Source organism: Schistocerca americana, chromosome 3, assembly GCF_021461395.2.
Source record: "Schistocerca americana isolate TAMUIC-IGC-003095 chromosome 3, iqSchAmer2.1, whole genome shotgun sequence".
NCBI lineage: Eukaryota > Metazoa > Arthropoda > Insecta > Orthoptera > Acrididae > Schistocerca > Schistocerca americana.
This window is the reverse complement of record NC_060121.1, coordinates 124,214,988-124,239,523: the sequence shown is the minus strand read 5'-3', so window position 1 is coordinate 124,239,523 and position 24,536 is coordinate 124,214,988. Positions and strand designations below refer to the sequence as shown.

Sequence of the window (24,536 nt, the reverse complement as noted above, 5' to 3'; positions counted from 1 at the left end):
CTCGAATATCCTCTACCTGCATGGTCAAGCTTGCGTTCTTGGATAAACACATTTTGAAGTATTTTGAAGGTATTTTGAAAGATCGTTTAGTTAGAGATGGTAATTCAAATGCTTTCTGCAAGTAAAGCACTTACACAATGGCTAGAGTGAAAATTACAGTGTCGTCCACCTGCTCTTTTAAACCAATGATGACTAAATAATGAATGTAGGTGTTACATAGTTCTTCTTTACTCGTTAAAACGTTTGTAGGAGTCAAAAGAGAAAATTGCATGCGCATTTCCCACATTTGCATTGACAGAAAACAGCCCATTTTTTTATAGATGCTTTAATTGTTTTAAAAAAGTCAGCAGTATCTTTTGAAAGCTGGACAATCTACAGAATGCAGCAATAATATTCTACCAGTGGCGGAACGGCAATTTACATTTCGTTACTTCAGCAGAAAGTAAAACATACCATAATAAATGCACACTGTTGTAATAAAAAGATTTAAAATTTAATAGGTATCATCAATTGTAATTAATTAATTAATTGTGTTTATTCAGAAATCTCATGTTATTCGTCTACCTGTTAAATAGCTATCATTAACTGTACATAACTGATTGTGTTTATTCAGAACTCTCAAGTTATCTATTAGAGAAGCTACTCTATCTGCGCGTTTCCAGAAAACGGAGTCTCTCAAAAAAACCATACTTTCGGCACGTAAACCTCCTCGGGACCACCACCGCTTCTGTTTCAGGATGCAACGGCTGGTCTTTATCTCGAAGGCTGTGAAAGCAGAGATAGTATTATTATTATTATTATTTTTTTTTTTGCAGATTCTCCACTCTTAAACTACAAAACACTTCGTTCAGTACTATATCACGTTTGTTCCTGTAGTGATGATTTTTACTGCTCATGTCAAAGAGACGTGGATTCAGTAGGTATTGTGAAGTTAAAACGCTCACACTGTGGACTAGGTGTAAACCGGCTACGCCCCCCCCCCCCTCCCGCCCTCCCTCTTCAAAGCATAGGTGTAGCCGACAGAACAGACACCGCTCAAATACATGCACTAGTGTTATGCGACAAAATGAATAGGTACATATGAAGGGCTTATTTCAATAGTGGTACAAGTCCATTACCTCCACTTTTCTGTCTATAATGCTTCTGACATTAATGGTCCAAACAAACAGAAAGAAAGGGTCATCTCTAGCAAGAAGCCATACGTTTTAAAGTTTCTGGTATCTCAACTGCAGATTTTTCAGCACTCATTTAACTTTAGGACTCTGTATCTCAGAATGAACAAAAATGAACTTGTACCACTATTGAAATAAGCCCTTCATATGCACTTAATGCCGTAACAACAGCCCTCAGACAATTCCCGGTATCTGCAATGGGGAATGTGCTGTTGTGGTCTTCAGTCCGAAGATTAGTTTGATGGACCTTTCGTGGAAAAATGTTTGCGGCTGCCTACAGAACTCAGGAGTGCACCTCTTCATCCGAAGCAAACCGACGGCCGCGAATGTCTTCCTTCAGGACTCAAAAAATATGGAGACCGAGACCGAGACTGTTTGGAGGAAATTTAAGGGCTTTCCAACGAAATCTCTGCAGTGTACGAAACACCACTGACAAAATATGGGATGGCCATTGATATTTTGACGAAAGTGTTATACACTCCTGGAAATTGAAATAAGAACACCGTGAATTCATTGTCCCAGGAAGGGGAAACTTTATTGACACATTCCTGGGGTCAGATACATCACATGATCACACTGACAGAACCACAGGCACATAGACACAGGCAACAGAGCATGCACAATGTCGGCACTAGTACAGTGTATATCCACCTTTCGCAGCAATGCAGGCTGCTATTCTCCCATGGAGACGATCGTAGAGATGCTGGATCAAGTCCTGTGGAACGGCTTGCCATGCCATTTCCACCTGGCGCCTCAGTTGGACCAGCGTTCGTGCTGGACGTGCAGACCGCGTGAGACGACGCTTCATCCAGTCCCAAACATGCTCAATGGGGGACAGATCCGGAGATCTTGCTGGCCAGGGTAGTTGACTTACACCTTCTAGAGCACGTTGGGTGGCACGGGATACATGCGGACGTGCATTGTCCTGTTGGAACAGCAAGTTCCCTTGCCGGTCTAGGAATGGTAGAACGATGGGTTTGGATGTACGGTGCACTATTCAGTGTCCCCTCGACGATCACCAGTGGTGTACGGCCAGTGTAGGAGATCGCTCCCCACACCATGATGCCGGGTGTTGGCCCTTTGTGCCTCGGTCGTATGCAGTCCTGATTGTGGCGCTCACCTGCACGGCGCCAAACACGCATACGACCATCATTGGCACCTAGGCAGAAGCGACTCTCATCGCTGAAGACGACACGTCTCCATTCGTCCCTCCATTCACGCCTGTCGCGACACCACTGGAGGCGGGCTGCACGATGTTGGGGCGTGAGCGGAAGACGGTCTAACGGTGTGCGGGACCGTAGCCCAGCTTCATGGAGACGGTTGCGAATGGTCCTCGCCGATACCCCAGGAGCAACAGTGGCCCTAATTTGCTGGGAAGTGGCGGTGCGGTCCCCTACGGCACTGCGTAGGATCCTACGGTCTTGGCGTGCATCCGTGCGTCGCTGCGGTCCGGTCCCAGGTCGACGGGCACGTGCACCTTCCGCCGACCACTGGCGACAACATCGATGTACTGTGGAGACCTCACGCCCCACGTGTTGAGCAATTCGGCGGTACGTCCACCCGGCTTCCCGCATGCCCACTATACGCCCTCGCTCAAAGTCCGTCAACTGCACATACGGTTCACGTCCACGCTGTCGCGGCATGCTACCAGTGTTAAAGACTGCGATGGAGCTCCGTATGCCACGGCAAACTGACTGACAATGACGGCGGCGGTGCACAAATGCTGCGCAGCTAGCGCCATTCGACGGCCAACACCGCGGTTCCTGTTGTGTCCGCTGTGCCGTGCGTGTGATCATTGCTTGTACAGCCCTCTCGCAGTGTCCGGAGCAAGTATGGTGGGTCTGACACACCGGTATCAATGTGTTCTTTTTTCCATTTCCAGGAGTGTATTTGCTGATTTTCACTACTTTGGTCTTTTCCATATTTATTCTCATCCCCCCCCCCCCCCCCCAACTCACCTCTCTTTCACGATCGGTCCATATCAAATCGTTGTTCTTTCTCATATTGGGCCAACATGGTTGATTATCTGCATGCTTATCTGTCTTCCCCTATAAATATGCATCTTGTTTTTTCTATAGATTTATCTGTTCATAAATACAGAAAAGCATTGGTTACAAATAACATCCTTGCCTAACACCTGTTCGCACATCGCCAATCCTTACTACAACGTTTTGTCTTTAACAGTTTCATTATAAGTCTTCCGCCTTCCAGTTGTAAGACGTCTTGGTCTCCTGACCATCATTGCTTACGTATTCCGCCCTCACAATCATATACCGCACATCAAGACGCTTCATTCGAACCCCAAATTCGATAAGATAAAGTCAAAGTTGTATGAATTCATGTAAACGATATGCAAATAACAAGTAAATCGCAAGTGCGCACCGAGCTTGAAATACTCGAGCCTGGCGTACACACACACTTTCAAGACACGACGGTCACTAAAGCTTTTGGTTTGGGAGAGGCAAACCGCACGCCAGGCGGCCGGTCCCTTCAGAGGACGAGTCAACCTATCTACCTCGGCCGGCGACCGCCCGTAGAGCAGACAGCGTATGCCAGAGTGAAAGGGAGAACGACCCCGTGTCATCGCAGCTTACGGTATTGTGCGCTACAGCTGTTGCGAGCCCCATATTTCCTCCACAACAGTACACTTCACTGCATTTCACACGCGACAGCCTTGACCGTACCTAGCAACATTCTAACAGATAATTATTCAAGTTGTGTAGGCGCGGCTCTCAGCCATTCTGTCAAGTCAATAACAATCTTAAACTTTGTATAGAAATTTCATTAGCAAATCCTATCCTTAAGAGGTAACTTCACATTCCGAAAAGAACCCAGGAATAACTTGTTCAGTTCATAACTAAAAGTGCCATTGTGATTTCTCAGAATTTTTGCAAAAAAAATAATAATTTTCGTTAGTCTCATGTTTTTCTTACACTTACTGGCACTAATCCAGTACCCAAGTATCCGACTAGTTACGTAAGAAATTTTGTGAATTTTTGTGTCATTTCCTTACAGCGGACGACTCCAGAAGATACTTATTGCTGAAAGTTTTTCAGGCATTTCTCTTTAGATCGTTGGAAGCGTCTGTCTGACTTCTGTAGTAGTGTGGGGGTGGAAATTGCATCTTGCAGGAGCCACAGGGTAAAGGGTACATCTCAGATCAATCCGTTGCGTAGAATGACAGAATACCACCCGTTCGCTCACACAGTTTACATCAATTGCCCTAAGACATCACAGCCAATAGTTAGCAGAGCCTAGCTGTAGTACCTTTTGTGACAGGGCGTAGGAAGCGTCAGGCTTGCTGATTGTGGGCCGGAACCTCACCTTGTTGTCAGGTGGCTTGTCGTCGTCCACAGGCTGCTTGGGCGCCTCCGCCTCCGATTTGGGGGCGGCAGCAGGTGGGGGTGGAGACGGCTGGACGCCCCCATCCTCCGCCTTGGCGGGGCTGGCCTCGACTCCGGGGGCGGAGGAGGAGGAGGCAGGCGCCGTGTCGCACATCTGAAACAGCACATCGAAGTGTCCTTATTACAGCAGAACACAATAACACACTTTACTAGACATGCCCAGAGAGTAAATGTACTGTGAGAATAAAGGCATGTCGTTTTTTAAAGTTTTGGTGATGCTGACCAGAGGTAGCATCGTTGGGATACGGTAGTACGTAAACTCACGTTGTCATTCTCAATGGAGAGAAGTCTTCCGAAGTAAGAGTGATTTCAGGTGTGCCGCAGGGGAGTGTCGATATATATATATATATATATATATATATATATATATATATATATATATATATATATATATATGAGACCATGTGGATAACATCGGAAGTTCACCGAGGCTTTTTGCGGATGATGCTGTAGTAAATCGAGAGGTTGTAACAATGGAAAATTGTTCTGAAATGCAGGAGGATCTGCAACGAATTGACGCATGGTGCAGGAAATGGCAATTGAATCTCAATGTAGACAAGTGTAATGTGCTGCGAATACATAGAAAGAAATATCCTTTACCATTTAGCTACAATATAGCAGGTCAGCAACTGGAAACACTTAATTCCATAAATTATCTGGGAGTAGGCATTAGGAATGATTTAAAATGGAATGACCATATAAAATTAATCGTCGGTAAAGCAGATGCCAGACAGATTCATTGGAAGAATCCTAAGGAAATGCAGTCCGAAAACAAAGGAAGTAGGTTACAGTACACTTGTTCGCCCACTGCTTGAATACTGCTCACCGGTGTGGGATCCGTGCCGGATAGGGTTGATAGAAGAGATAGAGAAGATCCGACGGAGAGCAGCGCGCTTCGTTACAGGACCATTTAGTAATCGCGAAGACTCTGCAAGAGAGACGCCCAGTAGCAATATATTCCTCCCTCCTACGTATATGAGGAAGAGACCATGAGGATAAAATCAGAAAGATTAGAGCCCACACAGAGGCATACCGACAATCTTTCCCTGCACGAACAATACGAGACTGGAATAGAAGGGAGAACCGATAGAGGTATTCAAGGTACCCTCCGCCACACACCGTCAGGTGGCTTGCGGAGTATGGACATGGATGTAGATGTTGTAGTGTGCAGTTGCGTGGAAGATGTCGGTAAGAAATCCCGCCAAGTACGAGCCACGTGATGTGATCGGCTTCCTGCTCGTGGAAGGAGTAACGCCGACTGAAGTTTTTTCGCGAATCGAAACGGTTTACGGCGATGGTATTACTAACAGAAGAATTGCGTTTAAGTGGTATAGAGAGTTTAGTGGGGGCAGAACAAACGTGCACGGCGAACAGAGAAATAGAACGCCTTCCATTCTGACTGATGAGTTGGTGCAAAAAAATCGAAGAAACTGTTCGTAGAGACCTCCGACTGACAGTGGATGAAATTTCTGCGATCTGCAGAATTCTCTTATTCAATACGAGAAACTCACAGAAACGCTGGGATATCACAACTGTGCACAAGATGGGCCCCAAAACAGTAAGGCTCACATAACATTACAGCCTGCAAGTTTCTTGAACGATTTGAATTGGAAGATGAGGATCTTTTGCGCTCCAGTGTGCTGGAGACGAAACATGGGTGGCTCATTACACGCGTGAGACTAAAAGAACAGTCGCCACAATGGTGACACAACCATTCCCCACCTAAAAAAAAAGACTCACAATTTTGGGAAAAAAAAATCGTGGCTTCAGTATTTTGAGACCGAAAAGGCATAATTTCGTCCGAAGTTTCACTTCGGGGAGGGGGGCGGGGGGGGGGGGGCATCGTTACACAGCGATATTTTGAGACCCTGAAAAAACTCAAAAGGAACAGTCAATGTAAAAGAGAGGAATGCTGACGAGGGAAGCGCGCTTGTTTCACAGCGCCCGTCGTTGCGTAGGCTTAGCCTACGATGTGCTCCTGAACTGATTTGGCTGCGGTGGGTTGAACCACCCCCACTACTCCCCTGAATTAACGCCTTCAGATTATCATCCTTTCATCTCCCTGAAGGCACACATCAACCGACGAGCAAGTGCAGAAAGAGTTTCTGAGATGGGGGATGGAGCCGGCTGCGCATAAAGAAGTATGTGCCACAGCTCAGAACATGCATTGAATGGGATGATGGTTAAGTGAAAAAAAATAGTCAACAGTATCTTTTAACTTTTTAAACACATACTTTCTAAAAGAAAATATAAAAGTCTAGTACACTTATTTTCTGAAAATGCCTCGTATCTGCTTGCATTAGTTGAGCCATACTGTGAGCATATTCTTAAAGTTGCGACCAGCGAGCTCGCAAAGTAGTCAGGAAAAAATTGACATGGCGAGCGTCGCCGGGCATTGTGCGAGCGACGTAAAAAGCGCGATCACTGCCGTCCATACCTACATCTACACCCATACTCTGGAGGGTACTTTGTGCGCCATTTTTACTTTCCTTCTCCAGTTGCATATGGTGTGCGGGAAGTGCGATTGTTGGTAAGCCTCCATGTTAACTCGAAACGCTCATTTTACCTGCATGAACTTTTCGCGAAATACACGCAGAAAAAGGTATTGGTTGACTCTTCTAGGAGAAGATGCTCGCAGAACTTTAACAGTAAATCGTACTGTGGTGCACGAGGCCTCTCTTGTAGCGCCTACCACTAGAGTTGCAAGAGCTCCGTGCGCTTTCGCGCCTACTAAAGGAACCTGGGACGAAACGTGCTGCTCTTCTTTGGATCTTCTCCATTTATTCTGCCAACCTTTTCTCGTATGGGTCCCAAATGATCATCAAAGCGAAAGTTTTCAGAATGATATTTTCACTCTGCAGCGGAGTGAAAATCTCATTCTGGAAACATCCCCCAGGCAGTGGCTAAGCCATGTCTCCGCAGTATCCCTCCTTCCACGAGTGTTAGTTCTGCAGGTTCGCAGAAGAGCTTCTGTGAAGTTTGGAAGGTAGGAGACGAGGCACTGGCAGAATCGAAGCTGCGACGGCGGGCCGTGAGTCGTGCTTGGGTAGCTCGGTTGGTAGAGGCAAATGTCCCTATTTCAAGTCTCGGTCCGGCACACTGTTTTAATCTGCCAGGAAATTTCAGAACACAAGTTTTGCGAGCTGTCTCCTTCGAGGGTACACTGTACTTCCTGAGGGTTCTCCCCCTGAATCTCAATCTGGCATCGGCCTTTCCTACGTTTAATTTTATGTGGTCGTCCACTTTAAATCGCTCCTTACGGACCCTTTCAGATGTTTAAAGGATGTGACTTCTTCCAGTGCGTTATATAGAAATGGGTCTTTCCGCCTATTTATTCGTAGTAATTTACATTTGTTTACGTTGAGGGTCAGTAGCCAACTCCCGCCTCAAGTGTCGATCCACCGTAGGTCTTCCTGCATTAAACTGCAGTATTCTAGCGTTGCGACTTCTCTGGACACCACACTACTTTCTTCAGAGGTGACAACACAAGTTTGGAGACGCTATAAATTAGCTTTGAAAAAATCTACTACGAGGCGGAGCTGTGGTCATTTTGAAAGCCCTAAGTAAGCAGGAAACTGCATTGACGACAAAATTATTATCTCGGACAGCAGTCATGATCTTGAAAATCCAGTTTACATAGCGACACAACAACACAATCGTTTAGGCTCTCAGCAAGAATACGCCACAACAATCGAGGTCAAAGGCATAGCGACATCCGTGGCAACGAACACACCGACCAACCGGATAAACAAGGTGCAGCTTCAAGAATCACATGTCATCTAAAGGTACCGCACACAGACTTCGTAGAATAACTTAAAAGGGCGATGTGAATGATGTGGGACGAAAGATGGAGGAGGAAAACGAACGACAAAGGGAAACATTTTAGAGCGGTGCGCCCTGTGGTGCCGACAACTCATTGGAATGTGAAGCAAACTGTGTCAAGAGGATTATGTACAACTGTTGCACGAGTTAAATTCACATACTTACTTCGCTTGGGGCTGATCGAAACCCTTTCTGTGGGGAAGAAGAAACCATGAATCATGTAATACTAGGATGTCCAAAAAGAAAGACATGATTGATTATAAGTGTCCATATAATCAGACACGGTAAAATCTAGATCCTGCGAGAATGACTAATTTTTTTATCTTTTGCGACGAGACTACATCTACAAGCGGCCACGCCGAGGGAGCAGAAATGTCTCGAGGATTCACTCCAGTCACCCGAAACATCAGAAGTTTTTTCTCACAGACTTTGACTTACAGACAGTAGACGCAGATGAAGAGGTAGATTCCGATTTACTACATTCGCAAAAGGCGTTCGACTCTGTACCACATTATCGGAAGATAATCAAGATATAATCATAAGGAATATCTTCGTAATGCGCGTCTCTAAAATTATTTGAGCAACCTAAAACCAGTAGGGTACACTGGACCAAACTTCCCTTAACTGTGATGACTAGCCTCTACAAGAATACTTATCAGTATGACATTGTACCCACTCTGGCCCAGATGCGTGAACTGAATATGTTTGGATGGTGTCAAAGCTGTCGTATCGTTTCCTGAAGCAAGCTGGCCCACAACTGTTTTAACTGGTCTTTGATATCATGGATACTGGCACTGGGGCAGTGTTGACATCCGAGTTGGTCCCACACATGTTCTGTTGGGAAGAACTTGCTCGCCACATGAGTATCTCAACATCACTGTAACCATAACAACATGTGCCACGTGTGAACGAGTGCTGTACTCTTGAAAAATGGCGCTATGATACTGTCATGTGAGGGGTAACACTTGAGGACACGAGATGTCTGACGTAGCGCTGCACCACCGAAGTTCTCCCAGTCACTACCAGCTGTGTCTTGAAGCCATACCCAATGGCTTCCCACAGTACGGGGGGCAATGCCGGTATGAACACAATGTGTTAGCGTGGGTTGCCTACATCAGGAGGAAGTATATGTTCAGGGGCAAACGTATTACTCTCTTTTGATTGACAGGTCCTTAACATATTGTTCTATTAAGAGGTTTAAGACCCTCTGGGGATAATCTGTCCTTCTGAGAAACCACCCCCACCCTTCCTTCTCCCCCTCCCCTCTCTCCACACATTTGCCTAAATTGTTTAAACAATACTCCATACACTGCAATAGATCTACGCCAATCAGTCAATAATTCTAGAAGGCAGGAGCAATGGAAACTGAAGGACATAAATTTAATTAATTAATTAGTCCATAAATTTGATGCAGTGGGAGGGATGAGGCTATTTGAATAAACTGAAGTAGCTTGTGAATACCAAAAGTGGTTCAACTGAGCTATTTACCGCCAATTTTTTCAATCAGTTTGATTAATTAGTCAATTTGATATCAAAAGTGACCGAGTTTTCCAAGAGGGGAGGGAGATGTGGAGGGTGGGGGAGGTTTCTCAGAAGGACGAATTCTCCCCAGGAGGTCTAAAGACACTTAACAGAGCAACAGATTAAGGACCTGTCAGTCAAAAGAGAACAATAGGTTTGATCTTGAATGTATGCTTGCCCCTGATGTACGCAACCCACATTAACAAATTGTGTGTGTGCTGGCCTTGTCCCCCTACTTCCCAGATCGTGATACAAGAAGTACCATCGTCACGCCTTTTCAAAGCACTGCAAAATTGGATCTCTGGCCAGATCACTGCCATATTCGCTGATGACAGTCATCGAGGATAGTGCACAACCATGATTTGTCCCTGATCACAATGCGACGCCATTAATAAGCAGTCTATGATTCCCGGTTTCGGCATCACTCCCTAGGCAGCCGCTTGTGGTGTGGTGGTAACAGCAGCTTACACATGGAACAGTAATTCCTTACTGGGCTGCAGCTAGTCTCCAACCAATGGTTCAGGATGAGACAGAATGTTGCAGGGAGTCCATTACTTGTTCTCGGTTGGCGGATGCAGATGTGAAGGGGTTACAACGTGCTTCGTGCACGATACAGCGACGTCGCCTTGTGATGGTCAGACTTGGTCCAAAGGAACCTTGACGACGAGTTTGCTTGCCCTCACGTTCCCTTGCAGTCCAACATCAGGCCCACTGTCACATCTGAATGTCCCATAAATATGAATGTTGCACGATTGGACCAATCGGCCAAATGGAATCCAAGAATAGGGTCTCTTTCAAATTCTTGTCATGTGTTGATAACGCTTTCTGACTATGACGCGTCATCTCCGTGTCCTCCACAGTGATCACAACATCTGACGCGATTCAGGTCCCTTATATATTTTATTGGGCCTGGTAATAACATTAAACACGAACAATACTCATGTAATCTGATAGCTGTGCTAACCGTCGCAGAGAATTAAATACTGCCATGTGCTGTGTACGTGTACGAAGTGTCTTCTAGGTACTTCACTCTGTTTATCAGGCACTGCATTTGCTATATTTCTTTCTCTTACAGTTTTTAAGATAATAGCAAGGGCAGCATCAGTCGCAATTGTATTTAATCTGTCTACTGCAGATCGATTTTAGCTACTGCGTAACTATCTTCAGTGCTACACGAATGTAGGAACATAAACCAGATCACAAATATATCAGCTCATAAACCGTAAATTTACATACCAGTTATATCCAAGTCTTGAAGACTCGTAAATAAAATCGCACATGGTATCACGTGACATTATATACAACAAACATCAGCTAAACTGAGATTTCTGCTTACATTTCCATACAGCTAACCTCAGTATACGGCCCGTTTATTATTGACATTTGTGCTCTACATTTTTAAAAGTTATTTAAAAATGTAATACCTTGAAATGTAATTACAATGGCATCCTTAAAAACTAAAATACGTCCAGCACCAGTACTTTTGTTAAAACGAGGAGGAAGAATCCACTTGTAGGTGGAGCACACTGAAATACTACTAACATTTATTTTTTATATATAAATTAAAATCAGACCTAATTTTAGTATAGGCAGGTATCTCCATGAAACCATTGCGCACTCACGTTTGTTTTTGGATACCAGCCCAGCAAGACGTCCCTTAGAACTGTGTTTAGTGTGAGCAGATGTCAGGATACGATCATGATTTGGGATGAGGGGGCGCTCGACATCATGGTCATCAGCGCCCTGACGAAACGTCAACATGCAAAACTCATGGGTGGGGACGAAGGCTGAAGGCTGTACCCCCATGTGGAGCAGTTTATAACGTATTAAAGTCTGCCGCCCCTCCCTTCCAGTTTCGGGATGAGGACTCACCGTGGGCGGGCAGATCTCCAGCGACACCGGGGGCTGCCCAAATATCAGCATACAGGACATACGTAGCCACAATATGCTGAAGTGAAAGCGGCACGCCACAAACTTCACAGAATGGTGGATCCACCCGCCGGAGGAGGAAGCCATGTGTGAAAGGGCTAGGCCCAATGCGCAGTCTGGTAAGCAAAACGTGCTATCAGCGGCGAGGCTGACACGAAGTCCGCCAAGCTTTTGTGGTCGGTTTGAGTGACCGCAATTTGTTGTCCGACACCTGCAACCATTCAGTCTCCCACTAACGCATGATGCATCTGTCAGAAAATGAGAGAATGGCGTGCAACGGCATGGGTCATTCATGGACAGCACCATCCCAATATGCTTCCTCAGCAGCTTTGTCAGCCATGGCGTTACCCTGTATCCCAAAACGGCCAGGTACCCAGCATAAGATCGCCTCCTTGCCACGGTGTTGGAGCCGCTGTAAGCAGTCATGGATGAGCTGAATCAGTGGGTCTACCGGATACATTTGGTGAAGTGCCTGCAGTGCACTAAGAGTGTCGGAACTGACAAGAAAACTCGTTCGGTGATGTCTGTGAACCCCCTCCAGTGCCATCAGAATGCCACATATCTCCACATCATAATTTGTAAATTGTTCTGGAAGACGCACTTTAAAAACCCTATCAGGGAAGACCGCAGAACAATCGATAGCATTCCCCTGCTGAGATCCATCTGTGTAAATAGCGATAAAACTATGGTACATACTTAAAATAGACGAAAACAAAGTTGTAAAAACCAAATCTGGAGTAGAACTTTTCGTGTGCTATGTCGAGCTTAAAATCGCTTTGGGCCTCTGAAGACACCAAGGAGACAGTGCGTTCCATCCCTGGGTGTGTATTTTCATGCTCGAGAGATCCAAATCTCTGAGACAATCTGATCGCTTGAGGCCGATTCCTGAACAGTCGATCGCTGAACTAAAGGCCGATTCCTGAGGTGACGCTGAGATTTTCAGCGCCTGTCGAGCCAGAAGAATACGTCGCCGAATTCAGAGTGGTGGTTCACCAGCCTCTGCACACAGACTCTGAACTGGGCTGGTCCAAAAGGCTCCAGTCGATATCTGAATGCCCTCGTGGTGGACAGTACCTAACTTCCGGAGGTAGGAAGGACGGGCCGATCAGTAGACCACGCTGCTATAGTCTAAGCGTGATCGAACAAATGCCCTATGAAATTGCAACAAATGCCCTATAAAACTGCAGGAAGTGGCACCCGACATTTCAAAATGTTCAACAACTGGAAGCTCTTTGTTCGTAGGTCTTTCAGATGTGGGAGCCATGTTACTTTCGAGTCAAATAATAAACCCAAAAAGCGCACAGTGTCTTAAAAACGAAAAATACGGTCCCCCATTGTAAGCTATGGTTGGTTAAAACTCTGACGAGCAAAATTAAAATTGATACACGCAGTATTCTCAGGTGAGAACTGAAAACCAGTTGTCTGGGCCCAGGTTTCCAGCCTACTAATTGTCAGCTGTAGCTGCCTCATCGTCGTCGTCGTCGTCGTCGTCGTCCTAAGATCAGGGGAGGAGTAGAAGATTGCAAAGACATCCACAGACAAAGAGCTTTTGACAGGGCTCCTGACTGCAGAGGAAATGCCATTGATAGCAATGGCAAACAATGTGACACTGAGGACACTGCCCTGGGGCACACCATTCTCCTGAACGTTGCAATCAGACATGTCATCACCAAAGCAATAAAGAAAACGCCGGTCCTCGAGGATGGATTGGATCAGAAGCGGCAGGCGTCCACGTAGTTCCTATTCATGAAGTTGGCGAAGGATGTTGTACCTCCAAGTCATGTCATGTGCTGTTCTGAGGTCAAAAAACACATAACCTAAATGGTTTCGGCGTAAGAAGGACTCCTGTATCACAGTCTCCAGTAGTATTAAGTTGTCAAGAGTGGAACAGTAGCGCCTGAAACCGCACTGGGAGCTGCTCAGGCGACCTCGTGACTCGAGCAGCCAGATGAGGCTGCGATTGACCATGCGTTCAAGAGTCTTACCCATACAACTGGTAAGGGCGACACTCCGATAACTGTTAAGGACGCTACGGTCCTTGCCTGGTTTCCAGAATGGAATTAACATTGCCTCCTTCCAAGTCGAGGGGTACTGTCCATCAAACCAGATCTGAAACAACATAGGAGCTGATCTTTCGCTTCAGGGCTCAGATGACGAAGCATGGTATAATGGATCTCATCAGGTCCTGGAGCAGTGTCTCTGGCTGCAGATAATGCTGATTTCAGTTCCCACATGGAGAATGGAAGGTTGCAGACTTCCTCATTACGCGAGAAGAAATTGAGCTTCCTCATCTCTGCAATCCGATGGAATACCTGAACAGCAGGAGCTTGTCTGAATGACGGAGTAACAGTAAAGAAGTGTTCAGCTAAAACGTGAGCCATGTCCTCTGGTGTCCACCAAGACCCCATTATTTGACAAAGCTGTAATGGGATGCCCGCATCTCGTGGTCGTGCGGTAGCGTTCTCGCTTCCCACGCCCGGGTTCCCGGGTTCGATTCCCGGCGGGGTCAGGGATTTTCTCTGCCTCGTGATGGCTGGGTGTTGTGTGCTGTCCTTAGGTTAGTTAGGTTTAAGTAGTTCTACGTTCTAGGGGACTGATGACCACAGATGTTAAGTCCCATAGTGCTCAGAGCCATTTGAACCATTTGATTTTTTTTGTAATGGGATGTGGATTACCCTTGCCTGAAATCCGTCTTATTGATTCCCAAACATGCAAAGCGGAAGTGGACCGATTAACCGAAGTCGTGAATTCCCTCCAGGAAGCTCTCTTATGTTCTTTGATCACTCGCCTTCCATGTGCTCTCGCAGACCTGAAGACATGAAGATTGTCAGTAGTTGGACACTGAAGTTCTGCAGAGCTGTTCGTCTGGCCCTGATGGCCAATCGACAGTGGATGTCATTCCATGAAGGTACAGACCGTCGACTGAAGTGGTTAGTAGACCTGGGGGTGGACTCTGTGGCAGCCCTTTGGATGTCATGAGTGATATGGGCCACCGTCTCCTGTGCACAATTCTTTTGTTCAAAAATAACCTGTGAACTGTATTGTAATCAATTTGCCCTTTGTATAATCCACCTGTGTGGTCTCCTGATGGCCACTGTCCAAGTCAGCAGATGGATCCACACTGGGAAGTGGTCACTAGAATGTAAATCGGAAGCCACTTCCCACGGAACTAAGTCTGCAATAGCTGGGAAACAAAAACAGAGATCAATAGCTGAAAAAGACCCTGTAGCTGTGGGAAAGTGAGTCATCGGGGGGGCGGGGGGGGGGGGGGGGTGGCAGGTGCCCCAGAGGTTGCCCGCAAAAGGCGGTTTTTCCCTCAACAGCCATTCACCACCTCAGTACGTAGCACACCTTGAGGTTGAGCTTTTTTTTACAGAGGTGTGTGTACCTTCCTCGCGGTCCATGCAGTGAAGTCAAGACCCCCGTTCTCCGAAACGTACAACATTCCACCGTTGCGTCGCACGGTGGTCGCTGAAGTACGACCAGAGCTTACGGTGACAGAGGACTGGTGGCGCTTACCAGTCCCCGGCTCAGGAACCCAGGAGTTACCAAGCCTGTACTCAGCAAACGATTGCGATTGACCATGCGTTCAAGAGTCTTACCCATACAACTGGTAAGGGCGACACTCCGATAACTGTTAAGGACGCTACGGTCCTTGCCTGGTTTCCAGAATGGAATTAACATTGCCTCCTTCCAAGTCGAGGGGTACTGTCCATCAAACCAGATCTGAAACAACATAGGAGCTGATCTTTCGCTTCAGGGCTCAGATGACGAAGCATGGTATAATGGATCTCATCAGGTCCTGGAGCAGTGTCTCTGGCTGCAGATAATGCTGATTTCAGTTCCCACATGGAGAATGGAAGGTTGCAGACTTCCTCATTACGCGAGAAGAAATTGAGCTTCCTCATCTCTGCAATCCGATGGAATACCTGAACAGCAGGAGCTTGTCTGAATGACGGAGTAACAGTAAAGAAGTGTTCAGCTAAAACGTGAGCCATGTCCTCTGGTGTCCACCAAGACCCCATTATTTGACAAAGCTGTAATGGGATGTGGATTACCCTTGCCTGAAATCCGTCTTATTGATTCCCAAACATGCAAAGCGGAAGTGGACCGATTAACCGAAGTCGTGAATTCCCTCCAGGAAGCTCTCTTATGTTCTTTGATCACTCGCCTTCCATGTGCTCTCGCAGACCTGAAGACATGAAGATTGTCAGTAGTTGGACACTGAAGTTCTGCAGAGCTGTTCGTCTGGCCCTGATGGCCAATCGACAGTGGATGTCATTCCATGAAGGTACAGACCGTCGACTGAAGTGGTTAGTAGACCTGGGGGTGGACTCTGTGGCAGCCCTTTGGATGTCATGAGTGATATGGGCCACCGTCTCCTGTGCACAATTCTTTTGTTCAAAAATAACCTGTGAACTGTATTGTAATCAATTTGCCCTTTGTATAATCCACCTGTGTGGTCTCCTGATGGCCACTGTCCAAGTCAGCAGATGGATCCACACTGGGAAGTGGTCACTAGAATGTAAATCGGAAGCCACTTCCCACGGAACTAAGTCTGCAATAGCTGGGAAACAAAAACAGAGATCAATAGCTGAAAAAGACCCTGTAGCTGTGGGAAAGTGAGTCATCGGGGGGGCGGGGGGGGGGGGGGTGGCAGGTGCCCCAGAGGTTGCCCGCAAAAGGCGGTTTTTCCCTCAACAGCCATTCACCACCTCAGTACGTAGCACACCTTGAGGTTGAGCTTTTTTTTACAGAGGTGTGTGTACCTTCCTCGCGGTCCATGCAGTGAAGTCAAGACCCCCGTTCTCCGAAACGTACAACATTCCACCGTTGCGTCGCACGGTGGTCGCTGAAGTACGACCAGAGCTTACGGTGACAGAGGACTGGTGGCGCTTACCAGTCCCCGGCTCAGGAACCCAGGAGTTACCAAGCCTGTACTCAGCAAACGATTGCGATTGACCATGCGTTCAAGAGTCTTACCCATACAACTGGTAAGGGCGACACTCCGATAACTGTTAAGGACGCTACGGTCCTTGCCTGGTTTCCAGAATGGAATTAACATTGCCTCCTTCCAAGTCGAGGGGTACTGTCCATCAAACCAGATCTGAAACAACATAGGAGCTGATCTTTCGCTTCAGGGCTCAGATGACGAAGCATGGTATAATGGATCTCATCAGGTCCTGGAGCAGTGTCTCTGGCTGCAGATAATGCTGATTTCAGTTCCCACATGGAGAATGGAAGGTTGCAGACTTCCTCATTACGCGAGAAGAAATTGAGCTTCCTCATCTCTGCAATCCGATGGAATACCTGAACAGCAGGAGCTTGTCTGAATGACGGAGTAACAGTAAAGAAGTGTTCAGCTAAAACGTGAGCCATGTCCTCTGGTGTCCACCAAGACCCCATTATTTGACAAAGCTGTAATGGGATGCCCGCATCTCGTGGTCGTGCGGTAGCGTTCTCGCTTCCCACGCCCGGGTTCCCGGGTTCGATTCCCGGCGGGGTCAGGGATTTTCTCTGCCTCGTGATGGCTGGGTGTTGTGTGCTGTCCTTAGGTTAGTTAGGTTTAAGTAGTTCTACGTTCTAGGGGACTGATGACCACAGATGTTAAGTCCCATAGTGCTCAGAGCCATTTGAACCATTTGATTTTTTTTGTAATGGGATGTGGATTACCCTTGCCTGAAATCCGTCTTATTGATTCCCAAACATGCAAAGCGGAAGTGGACCGATTAACTGAAGTCGTGAATTCCCTCCAGGAAGCTCTCTTATGTTCTTTGATCACTCGCCTTCCATGTGCTCTCGCAGACCTGAAGACATGAAGATTGTCAGTAGTTGGACACTGAAGTTCTGCAGAGCTGTTCGTCTGGCCCTGATGGCCAATCGACAGTGGATGTCATTCCATGAAGGTACAGACCGTCGACTGAAGTGGTTAGTAGACCTGGGGGTGGACTCTGTGGCAGCCCTTTGGATGTCATGAGTGATATGGGCCACCGTCTCCTGTGCACAATTCTTTTGTTCAAAAATAACCTGTGAACTGTATTGTAATCAATTTGCCCTTTGTATAATCCACCTGTGTGGTCTCCTGATGGCCACTGTCCAAGTCAGCAGATGGATCCACACTGGGAAGTGGTCACTAGAATGTAAATCGGAAGCCACTTCCCACGGAACTAAGTCTGCAATAGCTGGGAAACAAAAACAGAGATCAATAGCTGAAAAAGACCCTGTAGCTGTGGGAAAGTGAGTCATTGGGGGGGCGGGGGGGGGGGGTGGCAGGTGCCCCAGAGGTTGCCCGCAAAAGGCGGTTTTTCCCTCAACAGCCATTCACCACCTCAGTACGTAGCACACCTTGAGGTTGAGCTTTTTTTTACAGAGGTGTGTGTACCTTCCTCGCGGTCCATGCAGTGAAGTCAAGACCCCCGTTCTCCAAAACGTACAACATTCCACCGTTGCGTCGCACGGTGGTCGCTGAAGTACGACCAGAGCTTACGGTGACAGAGGACTGGTGGCGCTTACCAGTCCCCGGCTCAGGAACCCAGGAGTTACCAAGCCTGTACTCAGCAAACGATTGCGATTGACCATGCGTTCAAGAGTCTTACCCATACAACTGGTAAGGGCGACACTCCGATAACTGTTAAGGACGCTACGGTCCTTGCCTGGTTTCCAGAATGGAATTAACATTGCCTCCTTCCAAGTCGAGGGGTACTGTCCATCAAACCAGATCTGAAACAACATAGGAGCTGATCTTTCGCTTCAGGGCTCAGATGACGAAGCATGGTATAATGGATCTCATCAGGTCCTGGAGCAGTGTCTCTGGCTGCAGATAATGCTGATTTCAGTTCCCACATGGAGAATGGAAGGTTGCAGACTTCCTCATTACGCGAGAAGAAATTGAGCTTCCTCATCTCTGCAATCCGATGGAATACCTGAACAGCAGGAGCTTGTCTGAATGACGGAGTAACAGTAAAGAAGTGTTCAGCTAAAACGTGAGCCATGTCCTCTGGTGTCCACCAAGACCCCATTATTTGACAAAGCTGTAATGGGATGTGGATTACCCTTGCCTGAAATCCGTCTTATTGATTCCCAAACATGCAAAGCGGAAGTGGACCGATTAACCGAAGTCGTGAATTCCCTCCAGGAAGCTCTCTTATGTTCTTTGATCACTCGCCTTCCATGTGCTCTCGCAGACCTGAAGACATGAAGATTGTCAGTAGTTGGACACTGAAGTTCTGCAGAGCTGTTCGTCTGGCCCTGATGGCCAATCGACAGTGGATGTCATTCCATGAAGGTACAGACCGTCGACTGAAGTGGTTAGTAGACCTGGGGGTGGACTCTGTGGCAGCCCTTTGGATGTCATGAGTGATATGGGCCACCGTCTCCTGTGCACAATTCTTTTGTTCAAAAATAACCTGTGAACTGTATTGTAATCAATTTGCCCTTTGTATAATCCACCTGTGTGGTCTCCTGATGGCCACTGTCCAAGTCAGCAGATGGATCCACACTGGGAAGTGGTCACTAGAATGTAAATCGGAAGCCACTTCCCACGGAACTAAGTCTGCAATAGCTGGGAAACAAAAACAGAGATCAATAGCTGAAAAAGACCCTGTAGCTGTGGGAAAGTGAGTCATCGGGGGGGCGGGGGGGGGGGGGGGTGGCAGGTGCCCCAGAGGTTGCCCGCAAAAGGCGGTTTTTCCCTCAACAGCCATTCACCACCTCAGTACGTAGCACACCTTGAGGTTGAGCTTTTTTTTACAGAGGTGTGTGTACCTTCCTCGCGGTCCATGCAGTGAAGTCAAGACCCCCGTTCTCCGAAACGTACAACATTCCACCGTTGCGTCGCACGGTGGTCGCTGAAGTACGACCAGAGCTTACGGTGACAGAGGACTGGTGGCGCTTACCAGTCCCCGGCTCAGGAACCCAGGAGTTACCAAGCCTGTACTCAGCAAACGAATGCTGAGCCCCTGAGGAGGTCAAGACACGAGACAGTGTGGGATGCCATCAGATCTCAGGCCACTGTAGACGACACTGGATTAAAACGGTGTTCAGTGTGCCGGAAGATATGTGACGCCAGAAAACCGATTGGAACCGCCTGAAGTGGGTGTTCAGACGCTCTGGTGAAACTTAAAGGAGTGTGGGGTGGAAAAAATTGAGAGGAAGTTACAAGTTTCAGATAGAAGTAACGCTTTGAAACACTGGATGAATAATTTCCTAATTATGATACTTCGTTCAAAACCCTTCAAAATTGATTATTATTAGTATTATACACTGCTCAAAAGAATTAGGCGAACAAGACTTTGGGCTTTGCTGTACCCTATTTAGCACTAATGGAAGACTGGCTATGTTACCAGATTTCACCAATTAGGTACGCAACAGAACATCATTGCGTCCTTGATCGTTTACATAAAAGAATTGAAACGTCCGACAGAAATCGGAAATGAAATGGAGACATTCACTCATCCTATCATCTGGAGTGCTTTTCATTGGATTTTTAGAGTTTCAATAACGTGTACGCCCTCCGTGAGTGTTTGTCACTGCCCTGACACCTGTGTGCCATGCTGTGGTACACGTTCCCATACTTCAACGAGAGCCCATGAGAGTTCTTGGAGAGTCTGTGGTGGGAAAGGATAACGAGGAATGCGTCTGTCAAGCATCTCCCACACGTGAACTATAGGGTTTATGTCCGGAATCACAGCCGGCCATTCCATAACACTGATAGTCAGACATCACAAGACATTCCCGTTGACGCCCACCACATATGCCCTCGCACTGCTGTTTGCAGCAGCCACTACATAGTCCAACGCGATCAGTTCGATGTACTGCCTGGCGGTAAGGCGCCCATTCACAACGACAAGATCCATATGGCTGTTAACACTGAAGCCTCCCCACAACATCACAGAAGATCGGAAATCTCTCGATCTGCTGGGCAACATTTGGCACGCTGCGCTTGCCACGGGTCTCTGCACACCAACACGGCGGTCGCCTTGCATCAGACGATATCAAGACTGGTCTGTGAATAACGCGTTTCGCCAGTTACGAAGTTATCGTTTGGCATTGGAACGATAGAACTGAAAGCGAACCGCAAGATGTTGTCATGTCAAATGTGGTACTCGAACAGGTCAGAATTGTACGGTCCTTTCACGTAACTTGCTCATTACAGCCTAGTCGGACACGGCGATTCCAGTGCTCCTTTTGGGATCCTCTTGCAGCGCTCTGGTGGAATCCGTACGACGCGCAAGGCAGAGGTGGCCAGATATCAGATTTGACGTGGAGTTGTAATGCGTCGTCGAACTTGTCCAACTCACCAACTGACCTGCCTCCCTGTAGCGTGTCCGTAACCTATCGATGAGTACTGGAGAGGCATTCGCATCAGCAGCAACACGACCGAAAGTCCATCCTTTTAGGATCAAACAGACTGCCGTTGTAGCTTTGCACTGCATTATGACGTTGCGTTGCATGTTCTTGGTTGACAAATGTAAAACGTCGAATCAAAAGACCTTCAGCCGTCTAAATTTCCAGTTGTTACTTTATTTCAGCAACCAGTTTCAAGTGAATGATTAGTGTTTATTCAACTGTGGGACCATTCTGCGCAAAATAACTCGTGTTTTGAAGGAATGCCACCTTTTTGAAAAATCGGTTGACAGTATTTTGAAAATTTTCTGTTCAAAAGTGAAGTTTCAGTAGATAAAATTTGAAAAAAAGCTACAGTGGTAACAGATTTTAGTCGCTGGTTCCGTCTTAGAACGTGTTGATAGATATGGAATTAGTGCGATTGTCTCATACGAGATGATACATCCTGACCTTTACGTTCACTGTACTTGTGCCAATCTGGTGACAGTTTGCTACGCTTATCTGACAGACCATAAGCTTCGAGAGAATAATGTTTGATGATGATGATGATGATGATTAGTGTTTTAGGGCGCACAACAGCGAGGTTATCAGCGCCCGTTCCCAAAAGTTCAATTCAGAGCCGAATCGTGAGAGAATTGGTATTGTTCAAATCGCAAGAATGGACACAGCACAACAAAACAGGGAGAGAAAACTAAAAATAAAATAGCAGTACAAACAGGGAAAAATAAGTAACGGTGGCTAAGTGACCACTCACAAATAATGGGTGACCAAACCACTGGACAGCACAATAAGACTTCAATCCCAATATTTTGGGAAGAAGGCCAGACATCACACAAAAACGTAAAACTCTAGCGACACTCGCCTCATTATTAGTTAAAAGAGAAGGTAGGTCTGGTGGGAAACTGAAATCTTCCCTCAAACCCGCATATAAAACACACTCAGTTAAAATATGCCGTATCGACAACTGTGTCCCACATGTCTGACACGTTGGTGGCTTCTCACGACGTAACAGAAAACCATGTGTCAAAGGACAATGTCCTATTCTAAGCCGTGTAAGGGCTACTTCCTCAGCGCGTCGTTGTCGGAAGGAGGTGAGCCCCGGTCGGACAGAATCCTTCACCGCTCGCAACTTATTATCCCTCACGTCCAGCCACTGAGCCTCCCACCAACGCATGACCTTCCGAGTCACGAAAGACATAATGGCCTGAAGGGGGAGGGAACAGCGAGCAGGAGGTGGGATGGAGCAAGCCTCCTTGGCAGCCGCATCTGCAAGTTCATTTCCAGGAATCCCCATGTGCCCTGGAACCCAGCAGAAAATCACATCCTTACCCTGCTGTTGCAAGAGCAGGAGTGCGTCCTGCACCTCTTGCACCATCCGATCTGCTGGGTACATCTGTTCAAGAGCGTGTAGAGCACTTTGGGAATCGGAGCAGATGATGAATTTCGTGCCACGATGTCGGCGCATATGCTCTAATGCTTGCAGAATGGCAAACAGTTCTGCATAGTAAACTGAGAACTGCTCTGGGAGCCCTATCCGATGGACAGTATTGGGAAACACAGCAGAGCAGCCCATAAAATCCCCCTGTTTAGAACCACCCGTGTAAACAGGAGTAAAATCGGAATGGCGTTCTAAAATCTCAGTAAGTTTAATTTTAAAAAGGTGGTCCGGGGTACAATACTTCCTGTAAGCAGCCAGATCAAGAAGTAATCTTGGCCTTTGTAGTCGCCAGGGAGATCCCCTACTCCATCCCTGGTGGAGGACCTTAATGCCCTCCAGGTGTACTGACTCGAGACTCTCCTTTGCACGGATGTCAAACGGCTTTGTTGCCGCCGGACGGTGGCGGAAGAGACGTGCCAGTGCCGGCTGGGAAAAAGTGTCGGACGCCAATGAAAGAGGAGTGGACTTGGCCCTGTACGCGTGCCGTACCACGAGGAGAAGACGCCGAATGGACAGCGGAGGCTCTCCCGCCTCGACACACAGACTAGCAACTGGACTCGTGCGATAAGCCCCCGTTGAAAGCCTAATACCCTCATGGTGAATCACATCCAACATTTTGAGGTAGGAAGGTCTTGCAGAGCCATAAGCTTGACATCCGTATTCCAGTCGAGGTCGCACAAAGGCCTTATAAAGTTGGAGCAGACGTGCCCTGTCAGCGCCCCAGGATCTATGACTGACGCATTTAAGGACGTTTAAAGCCTTGAAACAGCGGACCTTTAGATCCTTTAAGTGTGGCAACCATGTGAGCTTCTCATCAAAAATAAGCCCGAGATATTTCACTTTTTCCATAAAGGGGAGAACAGTGTCTCCTAGTTTTAAAACAGGGAGATTAAAAAGAGAACGGGAACGGTTAAAATCTACACAAACGGTCTTCTCCAAAGAGAATTTAAAGCCCGTGGTCTTAGACCATTCCTCCAATCGCACGAGTGTCAGCTGTAATTGGCGTGTAGCAGCTGTGACGGAGGAAGACGCACAGAAAATGGAGAAATCGTCCACAAACAAGGAGCACTGCACGGGCCGTCGTACTGTGGACGAAATAATGTTTGAGTTACATCATTGACGTGTGTTTAGTCTATCTGTATCTGAAGTGCCCTTCACGGGGACACGAGGAAAACAATGATCATGTTTCAGCAGGTTTATCGACAAACTAAGATACATCTGCGTCGACGGTAAGAACAAAAAGCACAAAATACAGCATCTCAGTAGGTACCGCTACAAAGGCATTATGTAACTGCTTTCTAAAGGTCGCCTGACGGTGTCTAGTATGTATTAACAGCACTAATAGCTTCATGGGAAAATACGCTTACAGTGAAATAATCCACAGAAAAGTACACCCTTAATAGAATCTAAGTCCACAGAGGAAGCAAAGGTATAAGCTGACAGCCAAACGGAGATGCCAGACAGTCAGATCGGTACCAAATGGTGTATATCGACTCAGAGGATCAACCAGCACTCCAGTTTGTTCTAAGTGCTGTCGTCGAGGCGAACGTGCTTAAACTGTAAGTAATAAGTAACATCTGACCTACGAAGCACAGGAAAAGCATAACTAGGATCGTCTATCGCGTTGAGCTCCCGTTGGTAAGTCAGTAGAGCATCGAGGGTCCTGGGTTCGACGTCTAGTCATGACAGTTTTTGTACTGCAGTGTGTATGAAACTGTTATATGGGACAACATGTTTCTGACATGTAAAAGGACTTATAGCAATGTTGTATTAGCAGTTCACTTTCGCTTTGTTTATTTGAAAGTAGCAAACCTATAGAGTACATCTGTTGTTTCACATAATAAACGTAAACAATCGGAACAGGGGAATAAAGAAACAATTGCATCAAACGTGAGGAAGTATTAA

At 46.9% G+C, this 24,536-nt stretch overlaps 1 protein-coding gene across 2 annotated transcripts in view; it reads right to left on the bottom strand.

The window, feature by feature from the left end:
• The window catches only part of LOC124605752 (tubulin polymerization-promoting protein homolog), a 460,410-nt gene that overhangs the window by 101,990 nt on the left and 333,884 nt on the right, over positions 1 to 24,536 (bottom strand). For both annotated transcript variants that reach the window (XM_047137635.1, XM_047137636.1), the window contains one exon: positions 4,497 to 4,670. In XM_047137635.1, the coding sequence (XP_046993591.1) occupies positions 4,497 to 4,670 (174 nt within the window). The remainder of the gene's footprint in view (positions 1 to 4,496; positions 4,671 to 24,536) is intronic.